The sequence below is a fragment of the Bemisia tabaci genome, chromosome 1 (genome assembly GCF_918797505.1).
Source record: "Bemisia tabaci chromosome 1, PGI_BMITA_v3".
Classification (NCBI taxonomy): Eukaryota; Metazoa; Arthropoda; class Insecta; order Hemiptera; family Aleyrodidae; genus Bemisia; species Bemisia tabaci.
In genome coordinates, this window is record NC_092793.1 from 51,829,465 (window position 1) to 51,852,959 (window position 23,495).

General features: G+C 41.9%; 1 protein-coding gene across 1 annotated transcript in view; it reads left to right on the plus strand.

Annotated features, from left to right (window-relative positions):
• Positions 1–23,495, plus strand: part of Fur2 (furin-like protease 2) — a 536,496-nt gene that overhangs the window by 323,148 nt on the left and 189,853 nt on the right. The window contains exon 2 of the mRNA XM_019049259.2: positions 6,953–7,057. Coding sequence (XP_018904804.2) covers positions 6,953–7,057 — 105 coding nt within the window. The remainder of the gene's footprint in view (positions 1–6,952; positions 7,058–23,495) is intronic.

Consider the following 23,495-nt stretch of genomic DNA (forward strand, 5'->3'; position numbering starts at 1 on the left):
AGTGGAGTTAATGGCGCGGAAATCATTTTCGAATCATTTTTACGCGCCGCGAGATCCGGCGAGCGCGACACGGATTCACTTGTGGTCGCTATTAAATGCCGCCTAGAGCCGCTATGAGAGCAAACGTCCTTAGCGCTATGTTTCAGGAACGGGGAAGAAGATAGTTCGGGAACCAGAGACAAGAGACCCTCCACTAGTATCTTGGCCATGGTGGAAGTTTTTGCTTTCAGAAATTCAGTATTCTACTGTTAACTTACCTTCTTGGTTGATGTTCAACAACGTGTTGGCAGTTTTGTTTTGCAAAGAAGCCGAAAACGGCCGAAGTTTGGAAAACTTGTTTGCCGAACTTGCTTGCTTGTTTGCTTGTCAACAGCCGAAATTAGGGTGATGACTGTTGCTCCCTTATAATTGTCCATAAGGTTTTGTTGAATCCCCGAAAGTAAAAGCTGCTACCTGTCGCCAAGAGGTCAGTGGAGGAGCTCTTGTCTCTATCGGGAACTGTACCTGGGTGGGGTGAGCATGGACAACTCTGTGATCCAGAGAATCAACCAGGCACCTGCCGATACCTCCACAAATACATTAAAGGCCTCGATACACGATCGAAATCCAAACCAATTCCGATCAAAATAGACAATTTTGATTAATGCTAGTCACCACGCATCATTCTTCATTTATCAAAATTGAGTTCCACCATTCATCATTTTTCGCCGGACGAAACATTTATGCCGCAAGTTATATATATATATAAAAGTCGCTTTATAACGCACTCTGGCGTTCTACGACATCCAAACGCCACATATGCCTGTCTTCCCAGAGGTTATCGGGCAACTGACACCGCAACATCTCTTCGTCAACGCCCTGCCGCCAACCCTTTACGGGACGTCCCCGTCGCCTCTTCCCAGGTGGTACCCAATCCAAAACTTGTTTGGGCAACCTCTCCTCCGACATTCTTTGCACATGTCCATACCAGCATAACTGCCTGGACATGACGTCGTGCACGATATCTTTCTCAACCTTCATCACCTGGCGAATTCTCTCATTACGGACACGGTCCCGTCTCGAAATGCCGGCAAATCGCCGCCAAAAATCCATTTCAGTTGCCCTCAACATCTCTTGCGTTCTTTTCGTCAAAGGCCACACTTCACTACCATAGAGCACGATACTTTTAACGATGGCGTCATATATCCGGTGCTTGTTTGCCTTTGAGATGCTCTGATCCCAGAGCACCCCGTGCCGCAAGTTTCCATTTGAAAATAATGCGAAGTATACCGATTAAGACTGATAATTAAACCCGTACACTTGGATGAGGATTGATTCTGGTATTTGACAGTCTGTAGGCCTCAACAGCAGCCAACCTATGATTTTAAATAATATAGTCTAGGTGATCACCTGTATACCTATACCTGTATAGTCTATACGATACCAGTAAATTCATGGTTTTTTTTTAAAAAAAAATCAAGAATGAAAGGGTGAATGATGTTTTACACTTACGATCAGTCTTGATTTATATACTTTTTTTATAACTTTTCATTCGTATTTTACACATTGAAAGCGGACAAACAGTTATTACACCGTAAAAAGAAGGAGTTTTGCACGTTTTTGTCGAGGAACAGCAATATGACAACATATAGCACAGACGAATTTTACTAATTTTAGTACAAACTAGATGTCTGACAGTAGCGGGCGCCACTTTCTCATGATCTTTCTGACTTGGTAGCTTAGCCAGCCTGCCTGTTTTGGATAATTCGTGCAGGACCTTTCACGCAAAAGAAGGAGGAGAGGTATTTTTAAGACTCTTTTGCGTTCATCAAAGTTTACAGAAGTCATCCGAGTTTTGAAGACGGACTACATATCCGAGAATATTGAATAGAGTAAGTGTCAACACTGCAACGAAGAGGAAACCCCTACCGTTTTTCAAGAATTTTGACTCTAACAGCTGAAAAAGTTACAAAGATCTAATGCATGGAAGACTGGAGGCTCCACAACCCTAGTTTAATAAAAGACGCGAATAAGGTGCTTCTCCAAATGCAGGCAAGTTTTCGCGTCCCCTCCCCCTCTCGCACCCTCCTCTAATCACACACAAACAAAGAAATGAACGAACGGGAAAATATGAGAATTTAAAAAGATTGTAAAAAAGGGCTACCTCGCCTGACCAGGTATGTTAAGTTATCAAAGTTTCAGGAAACGGTTAATTCCTGCTTGATTGCGTTGTTATTCCACCTAGGACTCCCTGAGAACCTTACTTGCGATATTAAATTTCCTTAAACGACCCTTTAGTCAAATAATTTGAATAAGTGGACTCTTAACTCTAAAGTTGTGCTTTCGCCATTAACATAATGCTGTTATAAGTACCCGCAACTTGGGAATTCCCCACCCACACCACCTCCCTATCCCTCTTCGCGCGAATATTTGAATTGATAATTTTTCCTTCTTGCACTAAAAGCATCTTCGTTGCGGAGGAAGATAGACTCTTCTTCGGTAAATTCCCTTTCATCGACAGCTGTTTTACTTTTATCAACAATAAGCCGAATGAAAGTTGGCCTTTCCGTCAAATGTTGATTTTGCTCGCACTTTGAGTAAACTCTAATTGCTGAGCGGCTGCGCGCTTTTGGTAATACTCAAGCACTAATCAACAAGTGCGTTTTTAGCCCCTAAAAACTCGGAGAAATTGTATGATACTTTCCCAGCGATAAGAAATTTCCTCTCCTTCTTGAAAATTGTTCGAGGTGTCTAAAGCACCGAAATACAGGGAGAATTGTCATCCAAATTATTTTACTGCAGAGAAGCAATGTTATTCTTTGATCGGTCGGCGAATTTGAGGCTTTCATGGAAGTCTCTCAGCTCCTAGTTGTGAGCCGAGGGAGAAAAAATAGTGACTTATCTATGATATAAATTTCCTAAAATCCAACTTAGAAGTTCTGATTAATCGTCGATGGATATTTTTGCCGAGAATAACTTTTTTTCTGTATCATTCTCGTTTCTCACTCGATTATACCAATTCCTCCCCATTGAGTCTGCTTACATCTGAAGTTCCAGAGCTCCACGAAGAGCCTAAAACTAGACCCAGGGTTGCCACAGAATTTAGAAAATGAAATTCCCTGACATTTCCCTGAATTTCCTGACACATTCTGACGAAATTCCCTGACAATTGAAAATATGCCAGATGGTTAATAGGACATTATTAGAAACAATTTTCAGGCACAATATGTTATTTGAATCGTCGAACCCATTCTAAACAGCAAATAAAGGTTATCCAACAATATTTCCCTAACATTTTTGTCATTTTCCCTGACATTTTCGTCATTTCCCTTGACATTTCCAGGTTTTCCCTGACTTTTTCCCGGTATTCCCCGACTGTGGCAACCCTGCAGACCAATCAGAGAGCAAAACAGACGTGTCAATTCTCTACCAATGAGGGTACTTTAAAAAGCTCTAGGAAAGCGGTGCAGATTGAGCAGCGATAGGAAAGGTGAAGCGCGGTTGGTGTCCCGCTAGAGCGAAAGGAAAAATATTTTTGGAACTTACGAAGCTGATGCCGAAGCTTCTGCTTTGATTCCAGGGACTCACGCTTGCGTTGCGTTGCATTGTTCCCACGTTGCATCGCATCTCGGTGCAACTGTTGCGCGCGCTCGCGGCTCGCTCTCTCATCAGCCTGCTTCATGCTCGTCTGGGTCGAATAAATCGTCCATTCCCACCGACAGCCTTTCATGTTATTTCACAGAAATGGACCGCGTTTAACAGGGAGGAACCAAGCCACATCAGCTATTGCCAAATTTAATCGGGCAATTCAATTTTTTTACGAGAGAACGTTTGTGTGGATGCCTTTGAAAATTTGAAAGAATTTGCTACGTACTCTGGAGAAAATCCACCGAGATTTGCACGAAAATCCGCACAACCGATTACATGTAAAAAATTAAATTGCCCGATTAAATCTGGCAATAGCTGATGTGGTTTGGTTCCTTTCTGTTTAACGCGGTCCAAATAATGTCACCATACTCTCAACTATAGCACTAATACAAACTGCATACTCTGTGCGGTTGCCGAACTTTCAAGACAGAAAGCTTAGAGAAATATGTAATATGTAGTATGTGAGTCGTAATAATTCTGTTCATGGTGGTAAGACGGAGGACATCGAAAGAGTGGAAGTAAAAATAAGAATTGAGAGTTAAGTTCCGAGAATTTTACAAAGTTAAATCCACACAATGCGTCCATTTAAAGAAAAAGCTTTGGCGAAGAGTTCCGTCGACCTCCGCGATGCCTCGCATAGTTTTATTCACAGAACCAACAGCCACCCCACCTTGTCTCCTTTCGGACCCGCTTTCCTTTTCCTGTTCGAGCTGTCGTGAACCAATCTCGGCGCTTCAATGCTCCAGTCCTCGGGCGACGCCTTAGACGCGGGAACGCAACCCTCAAGACGCGACAGCCTGACAAGTGGCCCACAATCGCCGGGATCAAGCTGCTATCCGAGGACGACAATAGCGGGCCCTTTCGACGCGACGGTAGACGAGAATGAATGCTTCACAATACTGTGTAGAAATCTATTCGCAACACGGAGCTGCTCCTGACGTGTCGCTTGTCGGACATTCGAGGAGGACACAATAGACACCATTCTTCCTCGCCTGAGAAAAGAGAGCGCTCGTCTTCGTGCGGCAGACAAGAAAAGTTGTCACCCGCTGCTTCGCGCATTTTCAAAGGACGCACGACGAATTCGTAACCGCAACGTGAACAAATATCTTCGGTTCAATGATTTTTAAATAAGGCAGCGATTTATAGCTCGGAAAGATTTGTTATGAGACCTTTGAAGGAAAAAACAAGCCAGTCTTTAGTCTCTCTTTTTTATGGTGAAATTCAGCAGATCAGGGTGTCTACAAGTCCGGAATTTCCGGAAAGTCCAGAAATAGTACTGATTTTTCAAGGGGGGTATGGAAGTACTGAAAAAGTGCGGAAATTCCGCAAGAAGGTCTGGAATGTTTGTCATTTTTGTCGCAATTTGAGCGAGAAATTCAAATCTTATAAATTTTTCGAATTTCGCCAATTGGAGGTATTGAAAAAGTACAGAATTTGTCTGTTGAGGAGGTACTGAAATTCTTAGGAATGTACCGAAAAAGTGCTGTAAAAATACTGATTTTTGGCCAGCCTGTTTTAGTAGACCTTCTGTAAATTTGATCTAACACAACAGCGTTAATTTACCAAAGTGGTGTTGGATCAACTGCAAATGCTATCGGTTTGACTCGACTTTGTGTGATTCAGACACGATTTGTGTTGGTTTGACACAACTGTGTGATAATCCGATACTAAGTTGATGTTTAGGAAAGTTAACCAAATATTCGTTGTGTTGGATCAACGAAATATTTTTGTACCAGATCAACACAAATCGGACAACGCAAGGCTGAGTCCAATTCTAATGAAATGCCGTTTTGAGCCAACACAGTGTCCGTTGGACTGGCCAATTTTGTACCTCTTTTTTATCTTTTCCGTTCTAAACTTTCGACGATTTACGAAAAGGACACATCGCGGAAGAATTGCTCGGATCACATCCCAAATGTATAAAAAGAATTAGTTTAATAGACCCTTAACAGCAAGTTAATCACTGTACTCGTCGTTTTGCAAGTTTGCTTGGAAAAGTGATTGGCTCTATCTGAAATTCACCAGTACCCAATCATTCTACGATGAACGTCACTGAAAACTAGAGATTGTCAACCGGCTGAAAAGTAATTTAATGAAGCTTATAATATTACTGTAGTAACTATGCTAATGACATACTCCAAATTGGACCGAAAAAGTTATGGAACAGTCGACAACTTTTTATTTTTGTTTTTCCGCCTTCTCCAACAATCTGAATTACCGGAAAAAGATGTCTTCCACTATCCATCAAAATCGACGGCCGTTTATTCATATTTTATTATCTTCGATGAACAACTGCCGGATGAATCAGGGAATCCTCCGGGTTTCTCCCCGAAAGGAAAAAAACGAATTAACTGCCCGTTCATCGGGAACTCGGTCGTAACGGTATAGCATCGGTTGTAAAATCTTTTCTCCTATAAACAAACGCCCCTTTCAAACTGCCTGTTCCAAACCTTTGTTGTAGTAATTCTTGAACCGTAATTTGTACATATTATGAAGGGCGGAAGGCTCCAAAGGTACTGGGAGTTGGGCGAATTTGGAAATCAACCATCCTTTTCAGGACAACTGGAATGAGGGCTGGAAATAAAATTACGTCTTAACTTTACGATTGAAGAATGGAGGGAAACTTCGAGTAGAATTTTAAAAATAAAAACGCTTTTTCCGACCTCCGCCACCCCTTTCAGTAAATTGAATGATGTAATTGATGGTTCTCAATAAGACATAAGGCCAGGATTTTGCTTAAGCTTATTTTCTTCGTCGTGAGATACTGGTTAGAGCTATTTTCGATTGTGAAAACCCAATACATTCTTTTAATCCTATAAATATCTCTCTCATCGGCTGCGTATTTATCAATTTAATTCCCTATAAATATTTTAAGTACCGTTCAACAAACCAGTGTAACTGATATTAAGAGCCCAGTTTATAGGGTTTTCTGCTCGGTATGCTGAAGGAATTCGTGTTGCAAAGTTTGTTATTGCTTCTAACTTCCTTAGAAAAAAAGGAAAGAAAAAAAAAGGGGGGGGGATGGGAACATGTTTCAAGTCAAAAATTTAAAAAAAATATTACAATAAAACTCATTTAGTGCATTTCTTTCGTATTTTTTTTCCTATTTTCCTCCCAAAACATCGAAACCCTCCCCTTATCCCAGAAATTTAACAACTTGTCTGCTTCTGACACATACATACAAAGATACATGCCGCATATCTTACGGTAAGTATGTATTTTTTCCGTTGTAATTAGAAGTAAGCTAATTTTACCATTGATTTTAAAAAAAGTCTTTGAAGAAATCATATTTACATAGATTTTTTTTTATTAAATCTGTCCACAGATTGGGAGTTTAAAAGGCTTTTACTTATTTGAGCACAATCGACTAAGGAAGCGGTCTCTAACAGCGAGCGACGAACACCATGAAAACCTGATGAGCGAAAAAAAGGTAAGCTTTATACGCGTCCATCATTATTTTTTATGATTTAAATGCTTATCTTTTAATATTTAACAAAATGGAAAACTCGAAAAACTGAGAAGCGTCCCCAAGGTTTGATCGACATAAATCACGAGCAGGATACTGAATAAATGTCACTTGCTACTTCGTTCGCGACTTATATCGATCAAAAAGTAGAGGCGCCTTTCAATTTCAATCTACAACACTCAACGGCCGCGTTGACGACCCATTTGAATGGGCTCATTTCGATGGTGGAAACTGAGCTCGTAGAAACTCGAAAGCGGTAATTTTCAAAAACGGAAGAGCGGCCGTGACTGACGCACAGTGGATCGAGGAGTCAATAAGAGAGGTCGGACAAAATTTGGAAACTTTAAACGTTTATGACTTCGTTTTTATGAACCTACTAATGGAACGTATTAGATACATCAAACAGGTGAGATTGTATTGATATCGATTGGTTCAGCATGTAAACATAGCCTCAAATATCAATTTAGTAATCTGAGAGAACGGGTTTTTTGTAACAGATTTTTGATTGTTACGAATACAAAATGGCAACGAATAGGAATTTTCTCATTTTCAGTTTTTCCAACTTAAATACCAATATTTTTGTTTGAAGTTATGTTCAATCGTTTTGAACCAAACGATACGTCAAACCACTATCGAATACGATCATTGAAGTTCTGAATGTGATTCCATTGGTTTTCTCATGAAATATCCTTCTAGAAGCACTCCTCAAAAATTAAAATGCGACGAAATAAACATCAAAATTTGCAGTCATTGTAAAAAATTCATATCCGACCTCTCTAATTGACTCGGTCCACTGTGCGACGCAGCCGAGGAAAGTGACAGCCCGGGACCGGGATCGAAAGTTCCCGAGAGGCAAAGTCGTCGCTTGGCTGACATAAGGGCGTAACTGCCTTTAGAGAAGAGCCGAGGAAAGCATCGATTTATACAGACGACCGGGCTCATAACCTGTTGTAGTTACGTCCTCATGTCAGGGGGGGCGACGAAGTGACCGGTTGGTTTTAAACGGGTGGCCGGATACTTCCGCGGTGGGTTGACCGCAGTTATTCGCGCCGAAAAATCCGGGGTGAAGGAATGGCGCCCTCGGCAGCCAGGACGGAGCAACTTCATGACCACGACCGCCGCGCCGCCGAAAAGTCCCGAGTCGCCGGTGCCGCCTACCCAAACTTCACTTCCAACAAAATCATCCCAACCGTCTAAAAGCCTCGCCAACGCAAACTCAAGTCAAGGCTCCGCGTTTCCGGGCAACTTTTTCGGCAGCCGCAAAGTTGGAGCTTTCGACGATTTTCAGAGTTCTTCGTGGCGGACTTGATCACCGGTTTAGTTGGAGGTGTAATGAGGGTCCCCAAGGGCCAAGACAAGAGACCCTTCACTGGCCTCCTCGCGACAGGTGGAAGCTTTTAATTCTAGGGATTCAACACTTCCATATGGACAAATATAAGGGAACAACAGTCATCACTCTTTTTTCGGCTGTTGATGTACCTGCATGGTGGATGATGAGCCTCGGGTGACGTCATGAGCCAAACAAGTTTCCCAAACATAGGCTTGTTTTGGTTCGTTTGCCAAACGAAATTGCCAACACGTTGTTAAACATCAACCATGTAGGTAAATCAACAGTTTAATATTGATGTCCTGAAAGTAAAAGCTTCCACAATAGCCGAGATACGAATGTAGGGTCTTGTCTCTGTCAAGGGCCGTCCAGGGTCTCTGGTGGATGGGGAGGGCTCGAGGGGTGCCTGACGATTGAGGGTGCGGAGAATCCAGTCGAACCTTGAAAAGTATGAAGCCACTTATCCAACAAGATAATAAGACAGTATGGAAAAAACAAGGGGAAAAAACGAGAAACAAGGCTTAAATACACAATTTATTAAAACCGATACGTTTCGACTCAGAACTGAGTCATTTTCAGTCGGAAATACAATAAAAATTTAAAAAACTATGAAAACCTGAGCTCTACATGGTGGTGGCCAGGGTCGGTACACAGAACAGTGGAACAGAACCCGGCCACCAACATGTAAAAAACCAGTGGCACTATCGCGTTCCTTGCGAATTTTCACAAATTAATTTAGGGAATACATACATACATAAAATCGCTTTTATAGCGCCGCCTCGCGCTCTGCGACGCCCAATCGCCATTGCCCCCTATCCTCCCAGAGATCATCAGGCAATTGGCACCTTCTGATCTCCTCCTCCACCCCTTGTCGCCAACCTTTCACAGGACGTCCACGCCGTCGCCTTCCGGGAGGAACCCAATTGAAGACCTGCTTGGGCAACCGGTCGTCTGCCAACCTTCGCACATGTCCATACCAGACCAACTGCTTGGACCTGATAGCGTGCACGATGTCCTTCTCCACACCCATGATCTCGCGTACTTTTACATTGCGGATACGCTCTCTTCTTGAGATGCCAGCAGACCTCCGCCAAAAGTCCATCTCAGTTGCCCTAAGCATGTCTTCAGTTCAGTGTGTCAGTGTCTTTCAGTAATTTAGGGAATCAATGTTTAAATATTAGATTCCTTTCACACGCTAGAACTTCATCGTGGCGCCGTTTGGTTGGTAAATTTTTCGCGCGCATTCGACACATTTTTTCACACCAAGCATTTGTAGCCAAAGCAAACGCGATGAGCCCTCCTTTCAATTCACAAAGTTCAAGCCATCAAAGATAACCAGCAGGAAAATTATGGAGAACGGACTTGTTGAGCGTATTTGTGTTACGGGAACGGGGCATCACCCTAACGTAAAATGCAACCGAAGGAGGGGTGCCCAAGCAGAAGCCAGGGGTTCCATTTTTCTCCGTTTTTTTTTTTAATCAAATTAAAATTATCATCTCACTGGCGGGTAAAGGCGGCCGTTAATTTTTCGAGCGCCACGGTCCCACTAGAAGTTGCCAAATCTGCAAAATCCTCCTTTTCTCCCGATTGATTTGAGGACGGATTCGGTCGAAACTCGGCAACTTGTGGGCTCGCGTTTCCGCTCTGCTCGTTCGAAATCTGAAAAATGACCTTCATTAATCCCATTCTCGTGTAATTTTTAATTCGCTTCCCCTTCGTTGCCGCGTCGGACGGATTCGGTTCGAGGTCCGCGCTGCGGGGGTGCGGGAATCGGCGAACGGAACGGCAACCCCGCCCCATGCACGCCCGTGATGAAGTACAGTAAGGTCACGTGCGATGCAACCGGGCCGGTGAAGAATTCTCTCGATTTCGGTAGCGTAGAAAGTCGGCTACTCACAGCAATTTTTCCGCCTTAAAAAGTGACGTCGAGAATTTTGACCGCAAGTCCGGGAAGTCCAGAAAAATCCATTGTTCTTGTCTCGTCAAGGGAACTTCAGTTTCAAAAAAATTAAGAGAATCATGATTTTCTGGATGCATTCACGGTGTAGGCGGCGCACAGTGGATCGAGTGAACAGGAGAGGTCGGACAAAGTTTGGAAACTGGAAACGCTTATAACTCCGTTTATAGAAATCTTTGAGGTTCTAAAAGTGGTTCCATTGGTTTCCTCGTGAAATCCTCTTCTAAACACCCCTTGAAATTTAAAATGTGACGAAATAAACATCAAAATTTGCAATTTTAGTCAAAAATTTCATGTCCGGCCTCTCGAATTGAATCGATCCACTGTGCGGCGATGGCGCTCAGTGGCAGATCCCGATTTGAGGTGCATGGCTGCGGTGGGCATTCGTAATAAGGAACCAAAATAACGGTTTTCGCTTGGCACCCCCAATGAAATGGTTGGAATTGTTCTGTCAACCTGTTAAAAGTATTCAGTACACGTTTTTAATATATATTTTTTTGAATATTTCTTCTATATTTATCAATAATTTATCTTAATAAAGTCGTTCATGAGTGCATGGAGGGGTAGTTACCTCCTATGGTGCAGGCAGGATGAAAGTGAATCCCCTCGGCTTTAAGCAAATTTATTACCATCTGGGTTTCCCACTTTATGAAGATAACGGAGTTTTTTACACCAGAAAATTAAAATTTTTTTTAAACAAAGGAGCCATGCGTAAATCGCAGATCTATGCAATGGTTGGGTGGGTCTGCTTAATTTTGATGAAACACGTCACATAAGGTGCGGAACGTGTGTTTTTCCAATCACTTTTTTCAGACTATTGTTTGCCCGATGTCTCTAAATTCAGTACGTGTCTATATTATTCATTTCTCCAATCATCTATGTATTCAGTTCATTATTCTTGTCAATTTATGAAGGTCATGAGCTTTCTTAACAAAAAAAAAAGGCTAGGGTTGTCGAGGCGAATATTATGTTATTCTTTCGAGGGAACAGGAACCAGCGACTAGGGCATGTTATAATGGGGGGGGGGGGGGGCAATTGGATTATCTTCCATGGAACAGCCGTCAAGATTCTGAAATTTGAAACGTTGCAAATGGAATTTATGGGAATAATAATTGTGACTACAGATTTGACCCTCTTATGAATGAATTCAACAGATTGTAAAGCGTCGTTTGCCTGACTTGAGGGTGAGTTGAACCTTCTTGCTTTAGGCTGAACATGCTCGCGATAAAGAGAGAGGCTGTTAAATGACTCCGAATTAATTCCACCCCTCTAGTGTAGCATCCGTTTCTCAGATGGATGGAGTTACCGAGCCCTGTTATTAAAACCTGCATTAATTTTAATTAAATTATCGCCGGAGCTGATTAACGTTTATGACTTTACTTCGGTTCAGGAACATCATCGGCATTTTAATCGCTTACTTTAAGGTACTGAATCATAGGGATGAAACTTTCCCGACTTGTTTTGCGTTGCGATATCCAGGCGTGTAAGGTGATTCTATGAGTTTAGGCGAAGCGGAGAATATGGTATTTGTTATGAAACTGAGTTGTATTATAGATTATCTTATTTATTTTCCTCTTTTTCATTGTCATTTTGATCGGCGTTGGCAGTCCTGGGATGGTCCAAAACATTCCTTGTTGACAGAGATCCATGACCGAAGCCTAAGCTCGTATGAAAAACTTCATTTGATCATAGAGTTTGGACTATGATCTGATAACATTCTGATTCCAAGATGATTCTTTTCATTTTCGGAATATTTGACCCTGTCGCTGGAACGTCATAAACCAATCCGTCAAACTCCTATGAATTATCATCGCCATCAATTATATGACATCAATGAAACGGAGCAAGTTACGGTGTATGATAAGTCTTTCGACAGTGTTTCTCGAAATAGAGCCATCAACATCAACTGTTACCAAATATAACAATTTATTTTCTTATAAAAGGACGGTTTTACAAATTCAGTGAAAGTTTTAGGGAAAATTCTCTACCACAGTATGAAGCAAACCTCTTAGAAATTCTAGGAGAATTGGCGCAGCAGTTTTTTTTGCAAAATCAAATAAACTGCCTAGCAAAATTTGTACAATAGCTGATTTCACTTAGTTTCCTCCCGAGAAACATTTACACACGGGGAAAAATGGCAGGGGTTCCTCCCTAAAATTGTGTTACCACCTCAATCTGTTGGATGATAAGGACATTTCCAATTAATTTTAATGGCAACACCAGTCTGTTGGGGCCGCAATATTTGGGATTTTAACCTAATTTACTAGGATACTACCACAATTAATCGGGGCACTACCGCAATTTATCGGGCACTACCACAGAAATTGGAAATGTCCATATCATCCAACAACCTCTACCTCTTTTCTTCCGTCACCGCCTGGATTATTTCCAAACTCTTGATGCCTAGTTTACAAGTGCCATCTTACCAGATGCAGAGGCACCGTCCCTCAAAAAACACTCCGATTGGCTCATATCATCCCGGTAGTCAATGACATAGCTTCTTCCCCCGTAGTTCTATCAGTATGCACGTAATGGATTCATAATTTGTCCATCGATCCAGATCAGATGTGGGAAGGACGTTAAGGATGTTAACCTCCACTATCATTAGCCGTATATGGAGGAGTGGAGCTGGAGCGAGCAAAGCAAGAAGGGGGTTGGGAAGAAGCAAGGAGCTTGGTCCCGTTTCTCCAACCGTGACGCTTCCATACTGTCTGTTCATGTCGGGAATTTCGGTTGTATGAGTAACTCAAGAGCCCGCCGCACCGTTCTCCGCAACGAAAATGAGTTGAGAAAGCCCGCAGGCAGTGGCATTCGCCTCAAAGTTCCTCTCAAAGATCGTCTTTAGAGATAATTCAGGACCCTTTAGTAGATAGTTGAGACAAGGATTCTAGCTTCATAGAACCCCGGCTAATGGTCTCTCGAAAAGAACAAGGATTCTAGCTTCATAGAACCCCGGCTAATGGTCTCACGGAAAGAACTTGCCCTTGTCGTGTGAAGGGACGATGGTATCATTTTGAGAGCTCACTAAACGGGCAATTTTCAGTTATTGCCAGTGCTTGTGTGCATTCTTTGAATAGCATTCCGATGGCCAAGGTGTGAGACCACGTATCTCCGTTCGCGACGTCGTAGACTTTCAGTCGTACTTGATTTTTTCTGTGGCAAACTTGACCTTGTTTAGCAGTAAAGAACCAAACCGTATCATCTATTGCCAACTTTAATGGGCAACTTGGTTTTTTACAGGAGAACGTTCGTGCGGACTTTTACCAGGCACGGTAGTTTGGGTCCATAAATCATTAATTTACTTCAAATTTAAAGTAGTATATTAGGAAGCTCCGCTGAATCCTAATTAAAAGCGAGTGAAATCAAATTAATAATGCTTAAGTGACTTTGCATAAGTTCCTGAACGATGACTTGCTGTAGCAGAAGTGAGTGCGAAACAGTGGTTTGCATTAGCGTGAGAAATTTTACCAGCTTTCAGGCGCGTAAGGGACAAAAAGAAAGCACTAATTGAAACTGTATTGTCCGGGACTGAGATGATAATAGCGCAGCGGCGCGTCGCAGATGAGTTGAGCAGCATTTTGCGCGTATAAATATGTAAGATGCAGGATATTAAAATTACCTGCTAGCCAGTAGTGGGGCCCAAGAGTGCCCTAGCGGAACTCGGACGCCTACCGGCATTATGAATGTATGGGGTTCCGGTTCTTTCGTTTCACCTGTTCGCCGGATCGCGCCGAAACTTGTCGAGTGGGAAGGCGCATATCGATTAGGTAGATGGCTATTTATTGGCTATTTTTTATGGCTATTTATTGGCTATTTTTTATGGCTATTTATTAGATGGCTAAAGTGCAAAACCACGTATCTCCATCGCAGTGTTTCAAAATCTCTGCTCCTATTTTATTATTTCGGAGGGAAAAAGCCAACGTTACAGCTCCAAATTGATACAGAATAGTCCACCAACGGAAAAGAAAAATCAACATAATGACCAACTTCATTCCTTGATATCCACTCTCAGGGTGTCTAGCATCAGGATTTTCCCGATTCTATCAGGATTTAAGGTCAATCAGGATTTAATCCCGATTTCATCAGGATTTGAGGAAAAATCGGTCGTAAAATCAGGATTTGAGAAAAGTCCTCCGTCCGATCGGATTTTTTTATCGAGCTATTTTTGTGAAGTTACACTCGCAAATTTTTCTCACAGTTTCTCTCCGCAAAAAATCAGGATTTGGAAAAATTATGAAATCAGTATTTAACAATAAAAATTCAAGAAAAATCAGGATTTCATCAGAATTTCCCAAAATGAAAAAAAAACTAGGTATTCTGACTCACCTTTGTACAGGCGTTGCCTTCGGGGAATCAAATGACTTCCACCGTTCTCCTGAACTTTTTGGAATGTCACTCACAGCTGAATTCAAATTTTAGACAGACTTGTACTTCCATGATAGTGATCACGCAAAATTAACCCGAAGGCAGATAGATTAAGTTGTTATTTCATTAAGCTCAATGATTAATTAATTGCACGAGAGCAGGGCACCAAACCAAATCTTGGCAGCTTTGATTGATCCCTGAGAAGTTTAACCGGTCGAACTTGAAGTGTCTTATCGCGGTCTGCTTCAGTCATTAAAAGTTCTGAGTAGCACTGGAGTTTGTTTGACCAGTTGTTTCAAGTTGAAACTTGGAACAACTGGAGATGAACTGCCCAGTCTCGTGATGCCAAAACGACGTATCTTCACATTTATCAGTCTGTGTTAAGTGTTTTTTTGTGAAGGGATCTTTGAATATCAAGCTAGGAGCTCGCTGACCCCTTCTGAAGTATTCTCCGTTAAACTGGAGTTATTCAACGAATAATTCCTGCAGCCGACCATATCTCATCGCTGTCCTCTATTCCCTCCCCCAAAATTTAGGAACGTATCGAATGTCGTACAAAAAAGAGAGAGAAAACAGTTGAACTTGTATTATTACCGAAAAGAGACATCCTAATATGTGGAAAGTATGAGAAGAATTCAGGTTCTTCGTTAGAGAACACGTCATGATGTTACGTTTTCTTTTACTTCCCGATTCTCTATAAAAACGCTTCATTTATTTAGGAGACAATGCCAATTTTGGAGCGCACCGAAGATTACGTCCATGAAAATGTAACATTGACCAATGAATGTCCGAACTATGTCTATTGTGTTGTCTGTGTGATTCCCGAACACTGAAAGGACTTTTAAGATTTTTCCGAATCAAAGAGAATTCAAATAGTGTCTTAAATTTTTGAATTTAGACACCAGTAGGCCGAAACACTTTACTTGTCTAAACGGATCGGATTCAGCGAAAAGGAACCAACTCGATCACAGTGTTTTCAAATTGTAAAACTTCTTTTTTTCCTTTAAAAATACTTAATGTACAGTATTAAAACTTACACAATTTTTTAATTTAAAATTAACAAGTTTATGATAGGAAGCAATATGACAATTCGCTATTCTGTGTCTAATATGAAGAAGCAGCGCTTTAACAACACTGTAATCGCGCGGGTTCCTTTTTGCTAAATGCCATCCAAATAGTTGTTCCTTTGACCTCGAGTCTCTTCCTCCGATTCTCACACCAATCTGTAGACGCAATCAGTGGTAATGTCACCACTCGTATTTAAATTAATCCAAACAATAACAGTGACACGACCTCTTTCACTGTTAACGATGAGAATAAATCGATGTATATAGCTTTTTCTCTGTCGTTACTTTATTGGCGTTTATTTTGTGCTGCTCCTACCAATGCATTGTCAGCACTTATTAAAAATAATCTTGTCTGATAAGCGTGCCCCTGCGCAAGTTGTCGAGGGAAAATGGGGAAAGTGCGGCGAAGGAAACAGAACCGTATCTCCCAGGGCACGCTTATTCTCAGACAAACAAGGGTTAATGTTGTGCGATGATGCACAAACAGTGCTCTTCGCCACGGAAGTTGAATATTTTAAGGCAACACCCCCGCACCCCGCCCTCTTCCTCTAGCATTTTCTAGCTCTGTCGGTCCTGTAGGCTTCGGGCATCGTCAAATGTCTTGAAATTATGGTTCCGCAGGGTCACTTTCCCCCGGTTTTCCGGACCGATCCGGCAGCGAGGGACCATAAAAAGCGAGAAATTTGTATGCACTGTCAGCGCGTCGGGAATTTTTCAAGCCACGCGCCGCAGCCGCGCGCGACAGACAATGGCTCGCGCTGCATTTCAGATTTTTCCGCTCTCTCCCGCTATTTTTCATTTTCGTTTTTCATTTTAATCCGACAATATTCCCGACGAGCGGTCCCTCTTGATGATTTAATTTAGTGCGCGCCGAGGAACCGGTAAAGTGGACCGCTTTCAACGGTGGATTTTTGTCGAACTTGTATTATTTAGAGGCTCTTTTTAGTGCAGTTTGCTTAATTGGGTCGTTTGGTTTACTATTAGCGTGCGCGCTTGAAACTCGCGGGCCTATGCGGGGGCCTGAATAACTCGGATTTTCCACACCAGAAAAAAAGGGTTTTATGATTTCGACACAGTTAATCCAAATGTGCATCAACTTTATTCAGGGTGTCAAGCATCAGGATTTTCCCGATTCCATCAGGATTTAATCCTGATTTCATCAGGATTTGAGGAAAAATCAGTCGTAAAATCAGGATTTGAGAAAAGTCGGCCGTCTGATCGGTTTTTTTTATCGAGCTACTTTTGTAAAGTTACTTGCAGTTAATTTTTCTCCGCAAAAAATTAGGATTTGATCAGGTTTTGGAAAAATTATGAAATCAGAATTTAGCAGTCAAAAATCAGGAAAAATCAGGATTTCAACAGGATTTCCCAAAATGAAAAAAACTAGACACCCTTTTATTAGTTCTGTAAAACAGTAGCATGGTGCGTGCTTTGCAATATATTAATATTTCCTCATTTGAAGCTATGGTAAAGAATAGATTATTAAGGTGTTCGTTGCGGACACCCTGTTTATAGATCCTTTAATGGTAGATGAATCGATGTATCGCATGCTCTCCACGCTATACTGCTGTACAAAAAGCTCATCGGAACTGCACATTGAGTACAACCCGAATAAGTTTGGTATAATTATGTAGCATTAATAAGTTGGTGTTTGACACCAATTTGGGTCTGGTTTTTCAAAATAATCCAATCCTTGATTTGCATTGCAGCTTGCAAGAATTTAGCGCTCACGCCGACCGGGGAGGAAGAATCCCCTGTTGGCATCGTTTTCGTCTAGAAAATCCAACATCTTAATCATCGTAGTTTTTCGAAGTTTTTGAAGGAATAGAGAATCTTTACCACAAATCAGCAGTAACTCAAGGGGTCTTGCCGCCCTGTTGCAAATCCTTACTCTTCATAGTGATTTTGTCCTATATTTTCGCATTTAATCGCCTAGATCTGGTCAAAAACCAGTTGTCTTTGCCATTAGGATGTGAGTTAATAACCTAACCGTGCATCATCAATCAGGAAGTGCTTTATTTTAGCGAGAAAACGTGAACCAGTAAACGAGTACACAAAGGTGGGGTACGTGACTTTGCATCCCGCTGCGATGCATACACCCTTATCTAACCTCCCTAACCAAACCTAACCTAACCTACTTAACCTAATCTAACCTAACCTAACCTAACCTAACGGCTGGGTGGATTCATCGCAGGTGAATGCAACGTCCTGAGCCCCACAAAGGTGTTGTGAAGGAGTACCAAGATGGTGGAAGTTTTTGAGGTTCTCCTTTGAACAGCGCCAGAGGGAAATTTCAAGGGGCGAGACCGAAAAGTAGCGTGGAAAATTGGAATCCGCTGCCAGGTTCGCTCCCTCAAGCCCGGAACGGACCGAAAGCAAGGTTCTCATAGTTGTTTGTGCTTTGCTTGACTCGGTAAATAATAAGACCTGAGGAGTAGGAGAGCGTGCACCCGTTATTATGCACATAAGAATGTTCCCGCTGCGCTGAAGGAACAACGGTCGTTACGTTCGAACGAGGTTTTAGTGGTCTCGTCAAACTCGAATGCACTACAGAATCAGCCGGAGCTGGGTAAAAGCTGAACATAATCTATCTCCTTCGACTTCATGGCGTATTCCTCAAGCCAATCGTGTTTCCTTGTGTCCGATCTTATGTTGCATAAATATTTTTGCGACAGACGGTGAGAATAATACTTTCTACAATCAATCGTTGTAGGAAATGTGTCTGCAATTAAATATTTTGGGCCCTGCGGTCAAGGAGTACGATAGCATTTCGGAGAAAATGCATGGGCGTTGGGTACCCTTACTGATTTGCATGTAATATTATAAAAAGTAGTATTGTAATTAGTATAAATAAAATAAAAACGGTGCCCAAAAATGCAAACCGTAGCATCCTTTCACATTTTTTCATGTAAAAAAATTAAGGGAATATATAATTTGATCTACCTTGCTCTTCTTAACTTTATGATTTTTTTTCTTCTTCTTTTTTTGAAAGATAGTAAATTCCCCGGATTTAGTCTTCAGCTTCGATTTGTATGGTTGTGTTCAGCTTTATTTGTTAACGCTTTTTTATTTTTCATCAGTTTTCAAAAATGTCAGTTGTTATGTCTTTCCCGTACGACGATGAAATTTCATTTTTCCAGTCGTTCCACCATCATCTTTCGTTTCGTGTTATCACTTAGATTAGAAGGAATAATACGAACTTTTTGATATAATTTGAATGTGGAATGACGCAAAATTAATTATCCTGAAAATGAATCTTTTCTAATGGCTGATGCAATGGTGCTGGTAAATCAGTTCACCGTAGCATATAAATGACACCCATAAAAGTTCCCTATCGAACTTTAAGAGAAATTCACAGAGGTCTACATTCTGCACAATCCGTGACTTTTCTTCCTCTCTATAATGGCACACAGAGAGGGAGATGACGCAGGAAACACGTGAATAATGATCGGACAGTCGTACGGAAGAAAACTCCTTCCCCCGCGCCGTTTTTAAAAGTTGTGGCTCCCACAAAATCATTAACAACCCTTTCAGTTGGATTATAAAAGCTGACTCTAACTTACGGACCCCTCCCCCCTCCTGGGCAGACCCTGGCTTACAGCGCTTTACTTTTAGAGGAAATGAGTACATTTCGCTTTTCAGCTCGACTTCGTACCACTCGCGTGGAGGCAGGGGGAGGCGAGTTTATCAACCCTGTTCGGTCCTCGGTTATTAGAGTTAAAAGCATAGGGTAATTAAGTCGTTTAAACGGGATATTGGAGGATTCTAGCGAAAAAATTTGCCGTCCCTGTAGCGCTCTGCATTTTTTTAGAGCAAGCCACGAGATAACGGTCTCTTCCTGTAGTGGATGCTTCTACGCTCATGTCCGGAAATGAGAGTCAGCCTTAGATTTAAAAGACCGAAGGTTTTCAGGGTATACAATGGAGTTATGCAATTTTAGTTTTTTGCAACTTTAAAGCCAGCAGAAATATTCAATAAATGCTGTAAAATTTGAATGAGCTTCAACTGAGTGGAAGTAATAGTTTCGTTCGAGGATGTTTTGCAAGTGTGCACGCGTACAATTTGAAATATGTATGCATATTTTTAGGGTTTTTTCTTACCCACAGTGGCTACAAAAAGTGAATTAGATAATACTTTAAACTACCTAGATCCAAATCCTGCCTGGCAATTAAGTCCGGTAGAAATCTAAGCCAGTAATTTAGCACTATATACTGGGTTTCCTGGGCGAATAAATACGAAGACATTCTAGTACCCTTCAACTATTTTTTCTATGCTGAAGGATAAAAATCAGTCAAACGCAGCTTGTTAATTCCAATTCTCTTATCAAAAGCGTTCTCAAAATAGAAAACTAATGTTTTAAGACTTGCATTGGTTTTATTAACTTTATCTGCGTAACTTTAACTGCGTAGCTTTATCTGAGTATAACTTTATCTGCGTAGACGGAGATCTGCGATCTCCGTCTTTCAGAAACGAAGAGAAATAAAATGTTTTGTAATTCCATTAAAATTCTCAAAATTTGAGAATAATTTGACCTTGAAATTGTGTTCAATTCAAAACACACTCTCCCCTGTCTCAAAGTCATCCGTTAGGTACTGCAGGGACCATATTGGGATAGGCTTTCCCTCCCTTTAAAGTTCGGAAGCTCAAGTGGCACGCAATCGTCTGTTACGTATTTCCGCAGGAGTCTTCCAGGCAACGTTGTATCGATTACGGCTGAGTGCAGCACAAACAATCGAAATTAACCCTTGTAGGATGCGGCGCTCTGCTATTAAGCGTGTCATCGACGATGTAGATATAGGGGCAAGCAGCACGGGAGGGAGGGGTATGCAAACAATCCGCGGCAGCGTTCGGGGGGAGGGGGGTGGGCGGGAAAAATGCGAGTGAATTAGCCAAGCACATCAATCAAGGATTTAGATGAAGAGCGGTCTTTGCTGCGCCATCCCTTTCCGCCTTTCCCACAAGTGTAACAATTTTGAAGTACCGCGCTTCATGCCAAACGCACTCGTGGGCGAATATTCTACGAATATCTCGCTGAATAACCCAAACGGAGGCCTGTCTCTTTGGCCCCTGTATTATCTGACTCCTCGGAAACGCTTCTTTTCACCAGCCCTGTTGTGCGTTAATTTTTCGGTTTGCTTTGGGTTCGTGATAAATTCACCGGAAGCATAACTTTTAATGGCGCCAGTTTTAAAAACTGCACCTTGATATCGTCATAAAATCTGGAAATTTGTATCTCTGTCGGTGATGATAAACTCATCGGTTGAAGTGCATCTGAAAAACTTATTCAGACAAAGATCAAATCATTTATTGAGATATTTAATTTCATCCTATTATACGAATGTTTATATTTGAAACTTTGCTTGTCTCAATGGTGTGCATATCTTGCACTGAGTTTTTCGAATACAGAACACACATAGAAGTATCAACACAAAAGTTTGGTTAATTCGGTAAGTAAAACACAAAATAACGTAACAAAATGTCAGCTAGTTTTCTTGAAGAAATTTAATAAAAAACGAGTGGTAAAAACCAACGTCGCAATCGGAGGATTGCATTTTCCCAGGCTTTTCATTGTTTTCCGCGTTAAAAGCACAGCAAAGTGTAACAAAACCAACACAAAATTTGTGCTGGTTTGTGTTTTACTTCCTATATTAACCAAAAGCTACTCAAGAACACAAATATTTTTATCAGTGAAGTCTGTCTTTGTTCATTGTCGGCCAAATCACACTATAACCTTGGTTTTTAGCGAAGTGCTTTTCTGAGTGGCAAGGAAATAATATGTGCACATGACCGCTTTCCAACACTGCGGTGGATTTGTTTCTGTATGAGCTCCAGCAAGGAGATATCGGTGGAGGCTTTGAAGCCGGAGTTGAAGTTCTCAATTAACTGGAGTTTAGCATCGTGGCTATCAATTAAGTCGAGTGGTGTGTGGTCGGCCGAGGGGCGCGAGGGGCCAGTGCCAACTCGAACGACCAGAACTTCCTTGTTTTGTATTTTCGGCCTGGATACTGTTCCAGCTCCATATCAGCTTCATGTGTGGATCTGTGCTCTTCATGCGGTGCGGTCATGTCCATTTCGACGATTTTCTGAGATATACCTAAGGTAAATGGATGGAAAAAAACACAGATCCCTAGACACGGTAAGATTAATTTGAAAAAAATTGAGAAATAGGCCCTAGTAATTAGAATAAGAAGAAGGACAGAGAAATAGGCGACACGCTGAAGTTGTGACAACACAAGACAATCGCACAACTTCATTTTTTTGTCTTAGAATTGTTTTCAAGGCACACTTCGTGTTAATTTGACACTTGAAGTAGAGTAGAAGTAGAGTATGAGAAATGAAGTGAGTGGAGAAATCCGTAAATGGCCCTATTATCGGCTTGAAGGAACTCTGTTTGAGCCAAGACATTATTTTAGAGTCATGACGTGCAACAATGGCGTGTATAACACTACGCAAGCAATCATTGTATGCACCGAGAGTTGAGCGCGGTCGGACAAACGCCTTCAAAAATGTGTGATACTTCCCGAGCTCCGGTATACGTTGAAATACTTGCTTCTTTCGCCGTGCGTATATGGCACAAACTCACTGAATCTATGTAACCTATTCTTTATCTATAACTACACCTCGTGAAGTTTGGAAATAAAATGTCTCGTCTTGACGAAAATTCTCTAAAGTTACTTGCTCAGTTTTGAGTAGAATTCACGAATTCATTACGCCAAAGGAGCGAGGTTGTGTCTGATAAGATCGCTTGAAGCCGGCGGAAAAAAAACGCACGAAGATTTGCCATTGAAGTATACTCATTTGCAAATTATAATGGTTGTATGTGTATGTATGTATAAAGTCGCTTTTATAGCGCTCTTTGGCGCTCTGCGACCCCTAGCCGCCAAAGTCCCCTATCCTCCCAAAGCCCTTCAGGGAGTTGACAAAACCTCATTTCTTCTAAAATCCCCTGTCGCCACCCTTTCACTGGGCGTCCCCTTCGTCTCCTTCCAGGAGGAACCCAATCAAGCAACTTCTTTGGCAGCCTTTCGTCCGTCATTCTATTGACATGACCATACCAGACAAGCTGTCTGGTCATGACGTCGAATATGATGTCATTTTCGACTCCCATGATCTGACGCACTCTTTCATTGCGGACCCGATCTCTCCTAGAAATTCCAGCAGACCTCCTCCAGAAATCCATCTCCGTTGCTCTTAGCATCCCCTTTGTCCGCTCCTTCAGCTGCCAAACTTCACATCCATATGTAAGAATACTCTTGACTACAACGTCGTAAATTCTCCTCTTGTTCTCCTTGGAAATCCGAGGGTCCCAGAGGTGGTTAATTCTATATATTTTGTTTCGTGGAAATAGGAATTCACCATAATGAACCGCAAATGAGTCTACCTCAATGGCAAATCTTCGTGCGTTTTTTTTTTCGCCGGCTCCATGCGACCTTATCAGACAAAACCTCGCTCCTTTGGCGTAAGGGCGTATCTTCGTTTCCGCATGAGCTCTGGAAAGCGTGGATTTATATGTGACAGGGCTCACGTAGAAATTGAGGTGCGCCCTTACGTCAGAGCAGCGACGATAACTGCGTTATGCTTCTAGCGGGCTGCGCTGTGACCACCTGTTGCACCGCCCTGGGAGCCTGGGACGCGTGGTCGACCTCCCCCCCCCCCCCACCTTCTACGCCCCCTTTACTTTTCCTC